Genomic DNA, 20,728 nt, shown 5'->3' with positions numbered 1-20,728 from the left:
AGTCAGGTGATTGTTCCAAATCAAAGCCATTTCTTCCGTTGATTCTGCCCCGTTACATTCTTTTGTCTTTTGCTGCCCATTTGGAGCTGACCATTGGATGGATAGAGTTATCTGGCCAGCGTAATTTCAACCGAGCGGATCCTCCATGGTTGGATCCATAGCCTGATGAAGGGTCCAGATCTCCTCAAATGGTTCCAAAAGTACGTTAGCGTCCCAATGTTCCTGACACAGAAGGTGGGCCTCACTACTGTATTTAACAGAAAACGACTAAAACCTCTCTTCAAGGTTTCCTAGCTTCACAAGCTCATCTGCACAGGCATCTGTAGGCGCGGTACACGTCATAGCTTACCAAATAAATGACAAATCTGAGCCGTCAATAAGGTGGGCCCAACCTTAGATATGACTTCTGTATGTAACCGGGCGCACCGATCGATCGAACTTGACAACCCTACGACGGCCCAGATTCAACGTACGAGTGTGATCTTCCTGCTGACTGCACCAGCTAGCTAGATCTTCACAACGAATAATCTTGAATTTGAGGCCCATCTCATGCACGGCCCAGATTTTCATCATCTAGGCTAGCTACTATGAAACGCGTGGGGCGCATCTACGCTGCGTGTAGGGCTGGAAAACCTTCTTCGCCTGTCACCTTCCTCAAAATCCCCAATCTCTACTCCATCCCAAACCAGCCCTAACCAGAACTAGGGTTTTTGGAACTTCTCTCGTCGTTTCCCATTCCATCTGGAAATCGGGGTTTCATCTCCACCGTCGATCAGCGATGGGCCTCTGGGATGCCCTTCTGAACTGGCTGAGAAGGTAAATTCTCCGTTTTCCCTGTACTTTCTTATTCCATTTCAACAAAAGCACATGCATTTTCTCGCCTTTTTGGGTATTTTGTCTTTGATTTTAGGGTTTGGGTGTTTGCTGTGAATCTGCAACTAAGAGGAGTTGATATTTACACCCCCTCTGATTGATAGACAGAACCACCCTTTCCACTTATGGGAAATGATTCAATCTGAACGTTTTCACTGTAATCACGTTGAAATGGGCCCCACGCAATGCTTGTGGGACATCCATTCCGATCATTGCGTCCCTGGCTTGTTTGGCCACGAGGCCCAACAATCAGGCCGACTGGAAACATGGGTGGGCCACGCTGCAGGGAACAGTGGAGAGGTGATGCCAACCCTTGTTTTCATGGAGGGACGCGGATTGCCTGCGATGGGAAGCTAGGTGGGGCCCATCCAATACTTGTTAGAAATCCACCCGGTCCATCGATTATGCCAGATCATGTTAGGACATGGGCCCAAAATGAGGGAGATCCAAAACTCAAGTGGGCTGCATGGCAGGAAACAGTGAGGATTGAACGTCCACCGATGAAACATTCGTTGGGCCACAGAAATTTTGGATCAGGCTAATATTTTTGTGTTGTCAGTTCATCCCAGTAGGAATGACCTTATGAAAGGTATGGATGGCATATAAACATCATGGTGGACCCCAGGGAGGTTTCAACGGTAGACATTTCCCTACCCACTTTTTCCTGTCATGTGACCCACTTGAGTTTTGGGTCTGCCTCATTTTTGGCCCCATGTCTTAACATGATTTGGCAAAACGGATGGACAGGGTGAATTTCTTACAAACATCATGGTGTGCCTCACCTATCTTCCCATCACAGGAAGTTCCTGCAATAGCCTTTTGCAGGCAATCCACATCCTTTGTGGAGGGCCCACAGTGCTGTGATTGTGCAATCCAATTCATTCATTCGAGACATATGCCCTAGATATGTGGATGCCACAAAATGCCCCAGTGCAAACTAATCGTGGGCGTTCCCCCTGTCAACTTTCGATTCATTGGGCCTGTAGTGGATGTAGGGTGCCCCAAAAACATCATCCATGGCAAAATCATAACCCGTTGATGGGTAGTCCTGTAAATAGATCAGTTAAGGAAACAAAGCAAAGGTTCACAATCAACTAGGTAAAAGGACAAGGATTGGATGGCTGATAACTTGTAATGGTATGGGTATTTGAACCATGGCTCCCCAGATTTTCAAATTGTTATTGTGGGCCTTGGATTAGCAATCCAAACCATTCATATGATGCGTTTCGCCTTCAAATGCTCATGCACCAAAAAATCCTCCTAATTGGAGGATCCTATGTGTCTATATTGGACTTTTTCTTGTTGAATGTGAACTAGGAGATCCATCTTATATAGAACAATCTGCCACCTAGGAGCATCCATCTGGTGTGATATTTGAGCTATGATCCATCTCACGTGCAATGCAGGTTTATTTTATTAGTTTAATTTTTTAAAATAGCAAATTGTTTGCCCCTTTTAGAAATCAAGCTTGCAAATTCTATTAACAATAATCCATTAAAAAAAGTTCTATTAACAATAAGTAATTATGCAATCGCCTATGCCATTTGGAGACTGGACCCATATGCCATGGTGGCACATGCAGTTTTTGTATTGTTGGGCATTATGCGGTTGTACAAAGAAGTATGTGACTGCATAAGCTATAATTATGCGATTATGCTCATTATGCAATAGCATAGTGTCCATAAATAGGACATTATTTCTCTTCCTTTTTACCTATAAATAGGCACTCCCACTTACCCATTTTCCTTACTCTATTGCTTTCTTACTCTCTTACTTCCTCTTCACTCTAATACTCTCAATCTCATTTAACTCTCACTCTCTCTTACTCTAATGCTTTCATTCTCTCTCAACTCTCTTATTCCCTTTTTCACTCTAATACTCTCATTCTCTCTCATATAGTTAGCTCTCTCTCTCTCTCTCTCTCTCATTCTTTCTTAGCCTTAACACCCTTACTCACTCTTATATTCCATTCTCTCCCTCTCCCTATAAAAAATTTCCTTACACTTGTAGTATTTTTACATAATTTTTCATAAAAAAATTTATTACTAAAATTTCCTCTCTCTCTCTCTCTCTATTTTTTTTTTTTTTTTTTGGAAGTTTTTGTGGGCTTTCTGATCGCATAATGTTCACATATATTGATATGAATATTGGTATCATATTGGCCAATACGGCTGTATCATATCCATATCGGCACGAGATGGTAGTGATATGGGATCGTATCGGCCTAATACAAAAAATAAAATAAAATTGACCCATATCGGCTTGTATTGGCCAATACGCCCATAAAAGCCCAATTTTGATTTTTTTTTTTATTTTATTTTAAATTTCACTCATCTCCTTCCCTCTTTTTTTTTTTTTCATTTAAACCATGGAAGAAACTTACAAACTTATTTTAGGCTAGATCTAGACCCATTTTGGGATCAAAACAAATTATTTGAATGATTCGACGAATAGAAGCAGAATGGACCATTATGCAAAAAAAAAAAAAAAAAAAAAAAAAAACGAAAAGAAAAGTGAACAACCTTCACTTGCTTTTTGATATTTTCATCTTCCTTTTGTTGTATTTCATTGTAACATGCCCTAGTTTACCAAATCATGCTTGATTTGTGTTCAATTAGGGCTTATTCAGTTGATCTTCAATGACGTAAATGGATCAGAAAAGGCCCGATCGCAAGTCGGATTTGCAAGATATGCCCGATCTAAGGTCCGACGGTCCGGATCACTTCTGTTGTCGACTGGGCCTTTTCTGATCCATCTATGTCATTCCACAAGTCAAACCAACAGACAACATTCTCATCAAAGAATGGTTTGATACACCATCATTAGAGCTGGGCATGGGACAAGTCAACTCGGTATATTCAACTTGTCTAACATGTTCAGAACCGACTCAACCCGAACCGAGTGGGTAAGTTGATCCGAAGTGAGTAGACTTCACCCAATCTGAACTCAAACCGAGTCGAGTTCCGGTCACCTAATAACTTGACTCAAAAATGTTGGTATGTACTACGTACGAACTAGTGAGCGTTTCCGTGTGTGCCTATATATATATATATATATATATATATATATATATATATATATATATATATATATATATATATATATATATATATATATATATCAGTGTTTTCAGTAGCGCCCATAGCGTAGCGTAGCGAAATCGTAGCTTTGCAAATAGCGTTTATCCCCTATAGCGTGCGCTACAGGGGTCGTAGCGTACGTTACGGATACGTAGCGTGTAGCGTAGGTAGCATGCGCTACCTGTCTGGTATTTTTTTTTTTGTTTTTTCACTACATGAAACAGTGGTGAACTCACACCACAAGCACAACTTAAGTTAAAAAAGAAAAAATTCGAAAGGCTTCCACACCCAAACCGATAGCAGCCGACGCAGCTCCTCTCCCCACCCTTCCATCTGGAGATTGAAAATCCCCTTACAGGCCCAAACCGATGATTCCGACGCTGCTCCTCTCCCCACCCTTCAATGCTGAGGTCAAAAATCTGCTGCCAGGTGCAAACCGATGCTGCTGACGTTGCTCCTCTCCCCACTTTTCAATCTTGAGTTGGGAAAACTGCTTCCAGACGCAAACCGATCTCTGTGGAGCTTTAACATTTGTAGTTTTCACTGATTCAATCCCATCTTGAGACAAAAATAGGTACGCTCGTTCCTTTTTTTTTTGAATTTTTTCTATGTACAATGAAAATAACTTGGTATTTTCAGTCTTTTCCTCATTTTTTCTCTTTTAAAATGCCGGTTACTATCGGTTTTTTGTTTTTTATACTTTTTTCTGTGGTATGGCCCACGTGGGCCCCACTGAGGTGCGTGAAGGGGTGGGATGTGCATTATTTTCTATGGTGTGGCCCCCGTGGGCCCCACTGAGGTGCATAAAGGGGTGGGATGTGCATTATTTTCTATAGTGTGGCCCACGTGGGGCCCACTGAGATGCGTGAAAGGGTGGATGTGCATTATTTTCTATAGTGTGGCTCACTGAGGTGTGTGAAGGGGTGGATTTGCATTGTTTTCTATGGTGGGCCCACTGTGGTGTGCATATGAGTGTAAAATTAAAAAATAGAAGTATTGTTTTATATATTTTTCTTTTTTCTTACTATTTAATATATATATATATAAAAATTTAAAAATAGAAGTATTGTGTAGCTTACGCTACATGCTACGCTATTTCGCTACACGCTACGGAGGGTTGAACGCTACGCAACACGCTACCGCTATTTAAAACACTGATATATATATATATATATATATATATATATAAATTTAACCTACCCACTCGCTCACCGCCGACTCTCGACAGCCAGCCGACGCTCCAAATCAACTAATCAAGATAATTTTGTGTTCATAAAGATGTTTATTTGATGATTTTTATCTATTCTTATGAAATACATCATGCTAGGTTATTCTAATTTGGAGGCTTTATGAAATTGGACTCGGGTAGGGTTAAATGGACAAATCGGAATGGGTCGAGTGCTTGTATTTGGTTCGGGTTGGCTTGGGTGTGGCCGAGCTGGCCGTGGTGCATTCGGGTTGGCTCGGGCTAAGCCATTTCTAAACCTTAAACCCTAAAGCCCTCAAAAAAGGTCGACTCGACCTGAATCGATGATGACTCGACCTGACTCGATCCCTGTGATCGGGTCAGACTTGGTCCGGGTTAGTCCGGGCTAGACTCGGACTCGGATCAGGTTAGGCATGTTGGACTCGGTACCAAGTCTAGTCGAGTTTGGTTTATGTCTATTTCAAAACCAGGTCGGGTTAGGTCAGCCCTAACTTGGTCTTACTCGACTCGATGCCCAACTCTAACTATTATATGCATGTCCAAAATTGATGAGGACATCGTGCACACGCACGCCCGCACACCACCACCCCTACGCACGTACGTACGTAGAAGGAGGACCCCACCATTGATCTGGCTCGATGACGACGTCCAGGGAGGGCCTCCTAGCTAGAAGACAAGTTTTGATTTGGAAAAGTGGGCCCGATAGTCAAGAAAGCCCATCATAGGATCTCATGATTGTGGCCCACTCGTCGAATTGATTTCATATTTTAGGTTTTGCTTATTGTTATTATTTAGAACATTGTGAACGCTTTAAATTTCTCTGTTTGGTTTTTATTTTAGTTTACTTCATCGCCAAGTAATAGGTTGCGCACATGGTGCGAGTTTTGAGGTATAGGATTTTCCCTATAAATAGGCATCCCTTGTAGTTCTTTTGATTCATTGAAGTTAATAAAAAATTCTTGCTTTATTTTTCTGCTCTTTTCGTGAGTTGTGGAAGAATTCAAAAGTAGATGCGAAGCCCTCTCTTTTCGAAGGGCTAACTACCGTGGTGCGAAGCCACATCAATCCCAATTCACCCCCATCTTCCATCATCTTTTTTTCCATTTTCCCCCACCATCCGTACTTCGAATTTGTCCTTTTGTTGCATCAGATTTCTTCGTTACAGCAGGTTTCCAGATTTCGGCCTGCAGGCGAGCTAAAACTTCAGCGGAGCACCACGCACAAACCGTACATCGGATCGAGCTGAGATTTGGGGGTTTTAGAGTCTATCTCTGGCCGACCAGGGCCGAGGTGACCTTTTTCTGAATAGTGGGCCCCCACACACTTGCGGCCGGGATCACACGCACGTCCGTCTGGGCCATTGTTACTGTTCACACGCGGGATCATCTTTTGACTCAGGTTTTTATCCTCTTTTATCCTCTCATAGCCGTTTTTCATGAATCCTAACCCTAGATTACATGATCCCTAATTGATTTACCTATTTTTATCACCTTAGGGTTCCTTGAATTGAAATTAGGGAATCCCTTGGATTAGGGACTGATATTTATGCATGAGTAGTTGATTTTATTTCCCTTTGACATCGTTTGGTTTATAATTTTTATTAGTCCAGTCCTAGCCTGTGTCAGCTTGGACCTGCATAGATTCCCCTTTTTAATTGAATGTTTGGATTTTCATGTGGGACGTGGAATTTGTGTGATTGTTTCTGAATTGGTAGGATCTAAGCCTGAAATCTTACATATCATATTTAATTTTCCATGTCCTGCATCAAAAATACAAAAGAAAAAAAAAAAAAAGGATTGATTCTTAAATATCTCATTATTCTCTTCTCTTTTTCTTTTTTTCTTGATATTTTCCTTAATTCTTTGGCTTAAAAAAATTCTGAGCGACATGGGCCGATATGGCCCCTATACTGATACGTGATGCCGTATCATATAATTTTTCGGCCTGGCCAATATGCCGCCGGATACCGACATTCAGAACCATGCTCACAGATCTCTTGGGTCACATGTGATTGCTTATGCCATTTGACAGCATTGATTAATGTTAAATTCATTTTGATGGGAAAAAAAGCCCATATCTAGATCCGAGCCCACAAAATTTAGGCCCACATTTACATAAAACTTGTATGTAATTCTTCAGCTGGGCTTTTTTTTTTTTTTAAACGATGATCAGGTATTTGGGTGTCATCAATGCTCAGCTGGTTTCCAACTGTCTTTAACTATCTACAAAACCTCAATTCATTTTGAAATGTTTTCTGAATTCTAACTGCATGAAAACTTCAGTTTGTTTTTCAAGCAGGAAATGGAGCTTTCCCTTATTGGCCTTCAAAATGCTGGAAAGACTTCTCTTGTTAACGCAGTTGCAGTGAGTAAATCTTACATCTCTGTGCACCTTTCTTTGCAATACTTGAAAGAGGTTTGTAATATCTTCGTCTCAACTAAGATTCTTTTATTTTCATCAGACAGGAGGCTACAGCGAGGACATGATTCCAACTGTAGGTATCTAGTTTATCAAAATACACCTAATTATAAGCTCTTGGCTACTTAGAATCTGAGAAATCCTGGTAATGACTGCTAAAAGCTCTTCTGACCTCTGAAAATTAGGTGGGTTTCAACATGCGGAAAGTTACAAAGGGAAATGTGACCATAAAACTTTGGGACCTTGGAGGGCAGCGGAGATTTCGATCCATGTGGGAACGTTATTGTCGTGGTGTCTCGGCAATTTTGTAAATGCTCTTTTCCTTGCCAATCTATGTTTTAGTTATCTGAATTTTATTTGATAGCTTAGGTTTGTTCGTTGCACTCAAATTCCTGTCTTTTATGGAAATAAGAATTGCTAATTGCAAGCTCCCATCTGCAAATGCTGGGCACTTTCTTTTTGGCTCGTGCCTTAATAAAGTGTTCATCTTTCAAAAGAGCACAAGCACTCCACATTGTTTCTTGTGAAAAGCATGTGCAATATATGGTGGAATCTTCACTTGCGCAGAACTCAAGCATGTCTATTCTTCTGGTTGGCCATACCTGCCTGAACAAATGTACTGTTAAAAGGGCATCTCTTCCAAAAGAAGTGGCTGACATTCAACGGCCACTGATGAGTGATTTCTGGCCTACGTATCATTCATGTGGGGCTCGCCTGATGAATGGTCCTGATGTCACACACGTGTGACATGTGGGCACATTTAGAGAACTTGTGCTTGGTGTTCTTAGATGGGTGCTTGCAGTTGGCCTTTCCTCGTATTAGGGAAAATGTGCAAAAGCATGTGAATGTTCAATCTGAAAATACTCATTTAAAAAAGATTGACATGAAACTCTGGATTCATCAAATATCGGAACAAAACCTGAGGTCTAGATTCTCAAATCTGACCCTGCAATATACAAAGTATTTGTATTTTTACCGTGTTTAAAATTTCATGAGGTATCAAGAGACGACTTTTTTCTTTTTTTTCTTTTTTTTTTTCTTTTTTTTTTTAAATAAAAAAAAAATTTCATTGTATTTCTACTTCCATAAAAAAAATCTGGGCCTTCATGAGAATTATTTGGGAATTTTTTCCAATGAACTATAGAAATGTCTTGAACTTTCAGTTGTTGCCATTTTTTACAATGAAATTAATAACAAGATTGTGAATGCATTCCATCATCATTGTTAGAAAAAAGAAAGAAAGCAAAAACAACTATTAACCTTTCTATATCCACATGGCTAAATAAAGGCAGTCCACTACATGCCACTGTTTGCGCAAGCATGGCACACGTGTGAGTTCCAAGCCGTCCTTCAGGTGGTTCAGGTGGGCCACGGTTATGAGACTAATGGGTGGCTGAAAAAGCTTTTCTTTTTGGAGATATCTTGGAATTTATTAGAGAGTAGCACAGAACCAAAAGACCAAAGGCTACAGGCAGACAGATGATCCAAAAATGCAAGGCCTAGGCCTCTCCCCAACACAACTAGAAATCCTCCTAAGCCCAAGAAAGATCTTAAGCCCCTTAGTGTGATTGATGACTCTTCCTTTAGACCTTTAAAAAAGAATTTCCTTAGTCTCTGATTTGTTACCAAAAGTTCCATTGAAAACCATACCAGCCTTAAAGTAATTCCTGATCTGCAATGGCATCACCCATTCAATCCTACCATGATCACATATTTTGCTTGAGAAATCATAATGCATGAAAAGGTTTTTGAGCATTTCCTCATTCTGTAGGCATAAGATACAAACATTGGGGACAACCATATTTCTTGACCTCAAATAATTGATGGTTATAACTGTCCTTCCCTTCTATCCAACCAAAAGCATTCAACCCTTGGAGGCCTTGATGAATGAAAAATCCTTGCCGAGTTTTTTCCAAGATGTTATTCTATTTCTCATATTGTAGCCCATTAGATGAGTGGTCGACCCTTATTTTTCGGTAGCGAGTCTACACAGTTGGACCCACCTGATGGACAGTTTAAATCTCACACCTTTGGGCCACGCTAGCACATGTGGTGGCATGTACATGGGCTATCTTACACAGGTGGTCTTAGCATGCCTTAGAAACTATTCTTTTCCCACTGGATTATGCAGTTGGAGTTTCTGCAATCATATTAGAGAACCCACGTAATGTGGCTTCTTTGTGAGGCTGCCAATCCAATATTGTTCACTTTCTGTAGGTCAGAGGTATTTGGGTTGTTTCCATTTCAGTCAGGCTAAAACCTCTCAATCTTTTCGTCCTCCATTACAGAATTATCTACCTATTTTCTTTCATTTTCACATGCATTTGTCAACGTAAACGTGCAAGCCAATACCGTTAATGCAAAGAGTCCAGCTCTCAGCCCATGCATGAATCAATTTTCAGGAGACATTCAACGTCCTACTCATTGGCAAACATTTTGATGAAGTGCAGGACTGTCTGTCAGTGACATTGTTTGTTGATCCAAGTCATTGATCTAATGGACCATTGTGGACGGTGGATGCCTAGATATGCTTCCCGATTGAAGATCTAATGCGGGGGCATTTTCATACGTGGCTCGAGTGGGATAGCCTATGGGATGCAGGGGCACACTCGAGGTGGGTGGCCCACAGAACCCATGGATTTGGGGGCCGTGTGAGGCGGGTGGCTCGTGTGAGGCAGAATCCATGGATTTGGGGCCCACAAGGAGGGTTTGGCCGAGGACTTGACCTATGGATTTGGGGCCTGGGTTATGAGATAAAGGGATTCACTAGCCATGCTCTATCAGTTCGAGCTTTTAGAGCAAGTGGTTAATTGTCCTACATCAAGATCCTAAGCTTTTTGTTGAAGCCCTTCATTTTATAAATAGATAATTAAGGAGATAGTATAGTGACAATCAATGTCTACCAAGTACCAAGTGCCACCTGCAATAGTCCAAGCAACAATCAATATCCACCAACGGAAATAGTCCAAGCGACAATCAATGTCCACCAACAGAAGTGGTCCAATGATCAAAGGGTTTAAATATATTTGGATATTTTTAGGCCATTACCCATTCATGTGGAGCCCATCAAATAACTGGATTGGATCACTGGACCATGGTCCTGCACAATATTTTAAATAGCATATTAGCATGTAGCATGTAGCATGTAGCGTTCAGCCCCTGTGTAGCATCAGCTACTTTGATACTTCTATTTTTTAATTCAATAATAGGGAAAATATGATAAATAGTAAGAATTAATAGAAAAATTAGAAAATAAAATAAAATAAAACAATGGACAACCACAAAATAGAAAACGATGGACAAGCAACATAGATGTGTGGTACACTATACACCATTGGAAACAATGTGCAGTAATTAAATTTAAACCACCACTATAGAGTGGTGGCCCACATGATGGACAGGACAGCTCCGATTCCATGTCATGCATACACCAGTGGAACCCACAGAACAAATAGTTGTAGAACAAACTTACTCTACAATGTTGCACAGAACCAGCTGCCCAAAAATGAAAATTAAAGTAAAAATATATCCGTGATCAGTATTTAATTAACCATTAGAGAAAGAGTAAGAGACATACCCATATTTAGCTTTAAATCAACCAAAAAAATGCAAATCTTCTGCTCAATAGCTGTACGGACTTGAAATGGGGAAATCTTGTACTTCTTGTTTGGGTGCCAACACCCATGAAACTTTAGCCGTAGAATTTTCTCACAGGGCTGATCTATACTTTAGATTTTTTCTCCAACAGTTCTCTAGATTTAGAGAATCGAAACTGTGTTTTTGGGGGGCGGAGGGGTACTTGTGGTCAACTACTAGGATTTCAAAAGTGGGCTTTGGAAACCTCTTTTGAAACCCTCTTTTTCTGTGATTCTTCAATGTGAGTTCTACACCATTTAAAATGCTCACAACTTTTCAGTCCTACACTTGGGAGGCCCTTGTATAGATGGTTAAGGTTGTCTGATAGGTGTACATAAAGAGATATTCTCCATGGACAATAGGACCCACAATTTGGATGATCTGGATAGCCCTACTTCACTACCACATGTGAGGAAGACGAGTCACGACCGTTTTAAAATTAGTGCTGAAGTAACATAAAAGCCCAGCCAGTACAAAATTTATTTTTAAAAGCTAAAATCGAGAATGTCATGTACTGTACACCTTTCAAAATAGCATACACTACATACGCCAGTGTATGCTACACCCTAGATAGCGTATGCAACAGTGGAAATACACTATTTTTATGTGCTATGTAGCATGGAGGCTATGCTATGTAGTGTACACGGCAGTGGAAATATACTATTTTTATATGCTACATAGCGTGGAGGCTATGCTACGCTACAGTGTGTGCTAAACGCTATGTAGCAATGCTATTTAAAACATTGGTCCTGCATTTACATAATCCTTCCCAGCGCCAATTTCTAGGTTTGCCAATCTATTATTGTAACCCGGGTACGACACAGGACCATTCAACCCAGCTACATGTCCAAATCTTGCATCATACAATTTCCTTAATTAAGGTTTTACATGATATTTAATTTTCTTTTCATTTCTCCATGACAGATATGTAGTCGATGCTGCAGATAGGGACAGTGTCCCCATTGCCAGAAGCGAGCTGCATGATCTGCTGATGAAGCCATCTTTAAATGGGATACCACTGCTGGTCCTTGGAAACAAGATTGATAAATCGGAAGCTCTATCCAAGCAAGCATTGGTGGATCAGCTGTAAGCTTTCAAAACTCGATAGCCAATTATCAACTTTTTGTTGCACCATATTTAGCTGAATCGCAGTTTGACCTATTTGAGTTCGAATTTGTAGTCCGGTTCTCCTAGTTTGATAGGCTAGTACAATGCTGTACTTCCTTCAATCCATTTCATATATTAGCACTGGAATATGGTAGAACCATCTCTCCACAGTACATTGGCATGGTCATGTATCAATCAGGATTGTCCATCTGGTAGGTACTAGCATGGATGGCTGTGTAGATGAACCATACACTCTACCAGTGTATCCAACGATATGTGAAAAATAAGAACCATATGGGCATTGTGGGAGGGAGGGAGAGAGCTATTGCAAGTTTGAACTGAAAAGAAATGCATATTACCGATATGAAAGTAACCATTAGTCTTTATTGCTTATATCTACCTAATTTAATGGTTTATTTTCTTTCCAGTTAAGGACAATTCAGCAATATCCTTAAATATAATCTAAAGAGACATGCTCCAGTGCTCTTAGAGCACCACAAGCTATAGTCCTCCAAATTGCATTAGGACACCTAGACAATCCAATTGCTTGGTCTAGACTGTACATTAGGTCTAACACAGATTTTCTGGGCTACCATGCAAATATCACACTAATCTGACAATCATAACTATCTAATCATTAGCCTTTAATGTGGGTAGTCAAGCTCATTTACACATATAGTTCTAATCAACAATTTGGTCGATCTATTTGTCGGATCCCATCATAGATTACTTATGATTCTAAAGAGTCACTTTTGTCAGTAAATCCTAACCATCCCATCCATGGGTTGGAAAAAGAAATGCTAAAAAATGTTAAGGACAAATCAAGGATTGATTGGATCATGTGATCAGCGTGAGTTTTGCGGAGTAGCCCATTAAATGTGTTATGGACTAAATAGGCAGTTCAAGTCAATCGATTGGACTAGACTACTGTTTTAAATAGCAAACAGTGTGTATAGCATAGCATTCACCCCTTTGAAGCATGAGCAAGATTTTCCAAAGCGGTAACAGTGGCTGTAACGGCCACCACCGTTACCATTATGATACGGCCGTAATGGCCGTTACGCCCCTATATCGGTCATTACGTCCATTTTTTATTTTTTGAAAAAACTGTTACAGGACTGCTACAGGGCCGTTATGGCCTGTTTTTTCTGTAACTGCCGTTATGGCCGTTTCGACCCCGTAACCTGTAACGGTTATGACCGTTACCTAACGGTAACGGCCGTTACCTATTTTGAATACCTTGAGTGTGAGGCTTAAGCTACGGTATATGCTACTTCTAGATTTTTAAACAAGGTTGAAGTTGGTTGCACCAATTTCATGATATTTTTCACCAAATTAGACTGATTAGTAGTGAAATTTAATGATATTTGGTGCAACAAAATGCAACCTAAAGTAATAGGAAAGGGCAATGATTAAGTATAAAGGTGAAGAAAAAACAATGAAATTGATTAATACTGTACTTACATTATTTTGACTAAAAGCATTGAAAAAATGAACTAATTTGGATTGAAAAAAATAAAATAAAATGTAACAAATCACTGAACACATTAATTGATTTTAATGTTGTAGTGAAAAGTAAACTTGTAATGTGAGCCATCTAGTGTGCCAATATCATGTAGCGAAGGCTAAGGTACTCTACGTACATAGTGTAAGCTATTTAAAACACGGGATTTGACTTTCTAAGTGATAGATGCAACTAGGAGCACTATTAGTGCTCTGAGCATACTGGAGCATTTCTCTAATCTAAACTACAAAAATGATTAGATCCACACAAATATCAAACAGCTTAGATGTTTGCTAAGTGCACATGAATGTTACATGGTATACAATCTACCATGCACCACCACGTGTAAACGTTGTAGGTAGTAGGCGGTATCCAAGCCAACCATCAGGTCTGTCTAACCATATAGGCTGTTCCACTCTTCAGGTGGGCCACTATGTCAGAAAAAGTGGACTGGTAGAAAAGTTTTGGCCCGAGTGGACAAACCAGATTCTTGGGCCAGGACATCAGCATAGTGGGACCTTCATGATGGATGGATTGGATCTTGTCTCAATTTGCCATGCTAGTACATATAGTGCCATTTGAGCTCCTTAATGTACACAAATTACAGATGGAAGTGCATAGATCCAGCTTGATGAGGATTCTTGAACTATGGTAAATCGAACTGCAATTTTGGTTGCTCAACATAAATCGCAGTCCAGCAATTTATGTCGATTTATGTAACTATATGCTAGACTGCTACCTGTGTTTGCCACAAGTCACCTAGTTGTGGGAATTCATCCACCATACATGTAGCATACATGCATGCCAATTCAGATGGTTGAAGTCTTGGTCTGTAGTATGGATGGATCATAGGCTAGTTGATCTTAACTGTTTGATTTCACCCATTGAATTTGTACTGTTGATCACTTTTCAGATTTTTTTCCTTTCGGTTTGTAGATGTACAAGTGGTGTCCCATGATTCAGTGATCCAAACTGTTTATATGATGGGCCTCAGCACCAATGCTTCATGCACCAAAACTCTCCCACATCGGATGATTCTGGCCATCCAATCTTTTGCCTGTCTGCAGTTGAATATGGATGGTCATGGTGTGTGCGCCCGCACGCGTGTGCGTGTGTTCTGAACCATCAAATGATTTTGGACCACCAAACTAGGGTCTCACTTGCGCAAAGTAAGCTGAAATCCCATGTCAAAGTCAATGCACCATATACAATGGAGCCCATGATTTGGACGGTTCTGATTGGCTTGCATGCATGCCACCTTTGCAGTATTTGAACACCAGTGTAGTCTGATTCTCAGTTTTGTTCGATCATCATTCTCAAAACTCATTTTGGTTTCTTGATTTCTTTTCTTCCTGCTCAGAGATCTGGGATTGATCACGGACAGAGAGGTTTGCTGCTACATGATCTCATGCAAGGATTCCATCAACATAGATGTCGTCATCGATTGGCTTATAAAGCACTCAAAAACAGCCAAATAAGAGCACAAAAGGATACCCTGATTTGGTGAGTCTGTATTTGTTGCATTTGTTATTTGATATCTGCTAACAAGATGGTATGGTGATCAAGCATTCCCGCTCATAGCCACTGAGCATGTGCCTCAATCCAAGTTGTGGGCCTCGTCGTCATTAGCATATGACCCAAAACTGCCACAAACAGATTATCCCGTCTATGTGGTACATTTGTGGCCATGAGTGAATGGTTGCGATGAGAAGATGTCAGCAGTCGAAATTCAATTGTCAGAGCTAAAGATGGGATGCATCATTTGGATGGTTTGAATTGAGAAGTACATGCGTAGACAGTGGCTCTGTTGCATGCATACGGATGATCAGTCATCACTCCACTAGAATACAAGTGTTTAAGGTAGCTTTAACTCAGGACTGTAATGAATGCAGATGGCTTTGATTCGCTGTAGCACATGAATGCGGGTGGTGTGATTTTGACTATCCACGGTGAGGGTGACGAACATGCGGCTGGAGCTCATTTTTACATTCTTGTTGTATTGTTAGAAGTTTGTTGTACATGACATGACAGGACAGATATATATATATATGTAATTTTCTTTTATTAGCAAGAATAATGCATGAGCTCTCTCTCACTCTGTTTATTATTTTGTGGTTATGGTATCAGCAATGTTGATGAGAGATGAGGAAATTTCACTGCTGATTTACAATTAGAGGTTTGATGGACCCATCTGCCCCTCTGCACACACGCATCCAACATGACACCATGTATTCTGATCTCTAAATCAGGTCAGACCCAATGCGTGGATGGTCTGGCCAAAAGCTCGACCTTGTTCATTGTCAGGTAGGCCACATGTATGAGTAGCTTCTTTGTTGTGTGGTATATGTGACAGTCCATGGAGGTTGTTGATCACATTATCTAACGCTAGTGAGGTGCCACTGGGGGATAGACGGTTTAGATGTTTTACATGTGCGAGTGTGTAGATGTATGGAAGGATGCATTTTTTGTATAGCGAACTTCGTTTCTGTGATAGGAAATGATCTGAGGCCGCACATTAACGGTGCGGTTTCGACGGGCGATGAGAAGCGGGGCCATCGTCATTTTAGTTCATTGCGATTTCTTCCTACGGTCATCTATCTTTGATCAGATGGTGATTGGGTTTTAACCAAACATCATTGATCAAGAGAAGGAAACCACGTTGAAGGAGACCCAATTCATCCAAGAATTTAAAGGGACCTAAGTCTGGATGGACGGTCCAGATGATTTTGGTCCATTTGTGCGGCCAGAAGAAGCAAAAAATTTTTAAAAAGCAAGGTACCATTTTCTTATTTGAATGTCTCTATCAATCAAAACACAACAAAATCTTTTTCCTGCAAAATCAAAGCAAATCAACGTTTAACCCAAAGAATGGAAAAGGCCACAGCCCTTATTCTCACCGTCAGATTCTCATTTCTCTCCCATTGTCCTCTACCTCCCACTATGCAACAAATCCTAGCCCTTCATTTCTGTCGTCTCATCATATGACCACCATTCTCTTCCCTTAAATCTACACCCAAAGCTCCCCTAAACTGGTCGAAAAGAAACACCTGTAAACCCAAACAAGTGGGCCATCATCAGAGGGAGCTCGCCAGCTTCGGGGAAATGGCGCTCGTTCGATCCAACATGAATCAGAGCCTGGAAAGCTTGCTAGGCATGGACAAGCCCGTAGACATTCCGGCGCCCTCGGTGAAGGTTTTCCCAGGCCATGGCCTTGAGTTTGAAAATCTCTCTTATAGTGTCATGAAAAAACAGAAGAAAGATGGTGAGTGGATTAAGAAGGAAGCTTTTCTCCTTAACAACATCTCTGGTCAGGCCCTCAGAGGTGAGATCACTGCCATCTTGGGGCCCAGTGGGGCCGGAAAATCAACGTTCCTTGATGCCTTGGCGGGCCGGATTGCGCAAGGAAGCCTTGAGGGATCGGTCAGCATCGACGGGAGGCCGGTTTGTTCCATAACCTTTGATGCATGAGCCTTGTTTTATCCTTTTCGAAATCATTTGTGAGTTTTGGGGCCATTTCAATTAGTGGAGCGCCTCTGATACTGTCTACTGTAGTTAGATGGAGGTTAACAAAACTTGCAGTTATGGGCCCACATTGGGACATTTTGAAATTAACGGCTTAAATCTTCTTAATGGGGCTGTGCAGGTGAGCACAAGCTACATGAAGATGGTGTCATCGTATGTGATGCAAGATGATCAGCTGTTCCCGATGTTGACGGTCTTCGAGACGTTCATGTTCGCAGCTGAGGTTAGGCTTTCTCCTTCCATCTCCACTGCCGAGAAGAAGAAGCGGGTCTACGAACTCCTTGAACAACTGGGCTTGCAGGTCTGTATTCCCCTTTAATACTTCACTATGTAACTGCCTGTTTGGATGCACGGATGAAGTGAATCACAAACACTTCAAATGACCATTATGTTTCTAAGTCCTACTTGAAAGTAAGTAAATCAGAATTCAATTTGATGGTGCATCCAAACATGCCCTTAATTGTTGCGTTCTACACTACTAATATATGTTTAAGTGTCATAGAATGCAGCACACACATACATTGGTGACGAAGGGAGGCGAGGGGTCTCCGGCGGGGAGCGTCGGAGGGTCTCGATTGGGATCGACATCATTCACAAGCCGTCTGTGTTGTTTCTTGATGAACCCACATCAGGTCTTGACTCGACCAGCGCCTATAGTGTGGTTGACAAGGTGAAGGACATCGCTAGGGGCGGCAGCATTGTGCTCATGACCATCCATCAGCCATCCTACAGAATCCAGATGCTGCTAGACCGGATCATAGTCCTCGCAAGGTGCGCCGCAAACTATCCTTAATCCTCTACATTGCCATATTATTGCATAGATGATGAATCTGATAGAAAGCTTTGTATGATACAGGTGTGTCTAAGTCCAATTAAGTGTGTTTAAATGCATGTAAGTCTGTCGAAATGCAGTTTGTAATTGTGTATGAGTTCATCTAAGTGAAATATACTCGGATTCATTTGGAAGCACTTAAACACACCTACAAAGCTTTGTATTGGATTCGGGCCCTATCAGTTATATCTTAGTTATCCAGCAATTCATTCCATATATGTTTGTGGCATTTATAAGAGGTCCATGTTGGTTGATGAATTCAGGGGAAGGATGATCTACTTAGGAAGCTCAACGGCCCTTCCGGCACACCTAGCTGGGTTCGGGCGACAAGTTCCTGAGGGGGAGAACAGCATGGAATACCTACTAGATGTGATAAAAGAGTACGATGAATCCACGCTGGGACTTGAACCGCTTGTTCTTTATCAACGGGACGGGATCAAGCCCAATCAAGAGGCGAGGACGCCGATCCGAAGGACTCCTAAGATCCGTCGGACCCCATACCGTAAGTCGCCGATGAAACAATTGCCACTTAGAAGCCAAGCATCATTCTCTACTGGGAATCAGACACCTGGTCCGGACTCTTCCAACTTGGACAGTTACGCTGATGACAACGATGACGACGATGATTTTGACTACTCGCTGGAACGCAAGTCCCAAACACCAATGCAGACCGGAATCCAAAACCCGCGTCTAGCGTCGCATTTCTACAAGGAATTCTCAATGTGGGTCTACAATGAAGTGAAAGGAACGCCTCGTCGCCCTCCCTCATGGACTCCAGCAAGGACCCCTGGCCGCACGCCTGCCAAAACTCCCGGCCGAACACCGGCCAAAACCCCTCTCGCAGCCCAAATCGTCACCCATGACCGAATCACCATTGAAATGCCCATCTACCAACAACCCAAAACACCCTCATTCGTTAACCCGTCGCCAGACCCCTACCCATACTCTTATGAGGAAGACTCTGAGGTGGAAGTGCTCGACGAGCATGATCATGGCCCCAAGTTTGCCAATCCATGGCTCCGTGAGGTCGTCGTCCTCTCACGACGTACAATGCTCAATGTCATTCGTACGCCGGAGCTATTCCTCTCTCGGGAGATCGTTCTCACTGTCATGGCTCTCATCCTCTCTACCCTCTTCAAGAAGCTCAAAGACGATCAATTCACGACAGTCAACCGCCTTCTCAACTTCTACATCTTCGCCGTCTGCCTCGTCTTCTTCTCATCCAACGATGCCGTCCCCACCTTCATCCAGGAGCGCTTCATCTTCATACGAGAGACATCCCACAATGCATACCGCGCATCCTCCTACGTTATCTCGTCACTGATAGTCTACCTTCCATTTTTCGCCATCCAAGGTTTCACATTTGCCGTCATCACCAAGTACATACTCAAGCTGCAGTCTAGCCTATTCTATTTCTGGATCATCCTCTACGCGTCGCTCATCACCACCAATGCCTACGTGATGCTTGTAAGCGCGCTTGTCCCCAGTTACATCACCGGATATGCGGTCGTGATTGCCACTACTGCACTTTTCTTCCTTACATGCGGCTTCTTCTTGAAGAGGACCCAGATACCAAATTACTGGCGGTGGTTGCACTACATATCGGCGATCAAATACCCCTTCGAGGCGTTACTAACTAACGAGTTCAAGGGTGATAGATGCTACAAAGGGAACTATACTGATCTCTCGCCGGGCCCATTGGGCAATCTGAAATTCAGCTCCCTTCACTTCAAGATACCCAAACCGTGCATGTTGATCGGGCAAGACATACTTTCGACGATGGATATTCAAATAGAAAGCATCTGGATGGACATTGCAATCTTGCTTGCATGGGGAGTCCTTTACAGGTTGTTTTTCTACGTGGTCCTTAGGTTCTACTCCAAGAATGAGAGGAAATGAACCTTTTGATTTTGTTTTTCATCTTTATATTTTTCTCTCCTTTTCTTTCTTCTCTAAAACTAAGAGGTGTTAGGTTTTCTATTGATTGCTCTTCCATGCAAATAAATGTTACAAGAGATCTATATTTATATCTATATCTAAGTTTATATATTTTAATTTCTTATTGGGAATGATTAGGGTTCAAAACTATCAGGTGTTTAACACATTAGCACAAAGTAAATGATTGCAAATTCACTAACAAAGGGCTCACCTCAGCTCTTCTGATGTATTTGGTTAGTGGGAGTTTGTATGCTATGTTTGTTATTAAACATTTGTGGTGTGATTTCATTTATTTATTATTGATGATTCTGTTCTAAGATGTTTATGCTTCTTAAAATGTTCTGAGTGCATATTTGGATTTAAGACACCCAAGGCTTTTAAGCTTAGATAGATTTGTGTTTTTTTTTTTTTTTTTTTGGGGTTAGCTTGTTAGTACACACACTCCATGTTAGCCACCCCCGCTAGGGATCGATACCAAGACCTCAAGTGTTGAAACGAGGTATCTCCACTCTGTCTGCCAGTTAAGTTATGGATTTGGGTGTAAGCTTAGATGGTTTGATCAACCAGAATTAGGTATGATTTGATCATTGTTGCACAAAATTTCCATAACA

The 20,728-nt window shown here is 41.5% G+C and overlaps 2 protein-coding genes across 2 annotated transcripts; both read left to right on the top strand.

Annotated features, from left to right (window-relative positions):
• The first annotated feature begins 627 nt into the window (after positions 1 to 627).
• On the top strand, positions 628 to 15,966 carry LOC131227148 (ADP-ribosylation factor-like protein 8c). The gene is made up of 7 exons (XM_058222871.1): positions 628 to 816; positions 7,443 to 7,524; positions 7,622 to 7,654; positions 7,764 to 7,885; positions 12,139 to 12,300; positions 15,186 to 15,328; positions 15,718 to 15,966. The coding sequence occupies exons 1-6, from the start codon at positions 779 to 781 to the stop codon at positions 15,301 to 15,303; spliced, it is 555 nt and encodes a 184-aa protein (XP_058078854.1). The 5' UTR covers positions 628 to 778; the 3' UTR covers positions 15,304 to 15,328; positions 15,718 to 15,966.
• Positions 15,967 to 16,116: 150 nt separating this feature from the next.
• LOC131227147 (ABC transporter G family member STR-like) lies at positions 16,117 to 20,212 on the top strand. Its single transcript, XM_058222870.1, has 4 exons — positions 16,117 to 17,266; positions 17,469 to 17,648; positions 17,850 to 18,118; positions 18,443 to 20,212. Exons 1-4 carry the CDS (start codon positions 16,928 to 16,930, stop codon positions 20,076 to 20,078), a joined length of 2,424 nt encoding a protein of 807 aa, XP_058078853.1. The 5' UTR covers positions 16,117 to 16,927; the 3' UTR covers positions 20,079 to 20,212.
• The last annotated feature ends 516 nt before the right edge of the window (positions 20,213 to 20,728 follow it).

Source organism: Magnolia sinica, chromosome 15 (genome assembly GCF_029962835.1).
Source record: "Magnolia sinica isolate HGM2019 chromosome 15, MsV1, whole genome shotgun sequence".
NCBI lineage: Eukaryota > Viridiplantae > Streptophyta > Magnoliopsida > Magnoliales > Magnoliaceae > Magnolia > Magnolia sinica.
Note: the sequence above shows the minus strand (reverse complement) of the source record. Positions and strands in the feature narration are given on the sequence as shown.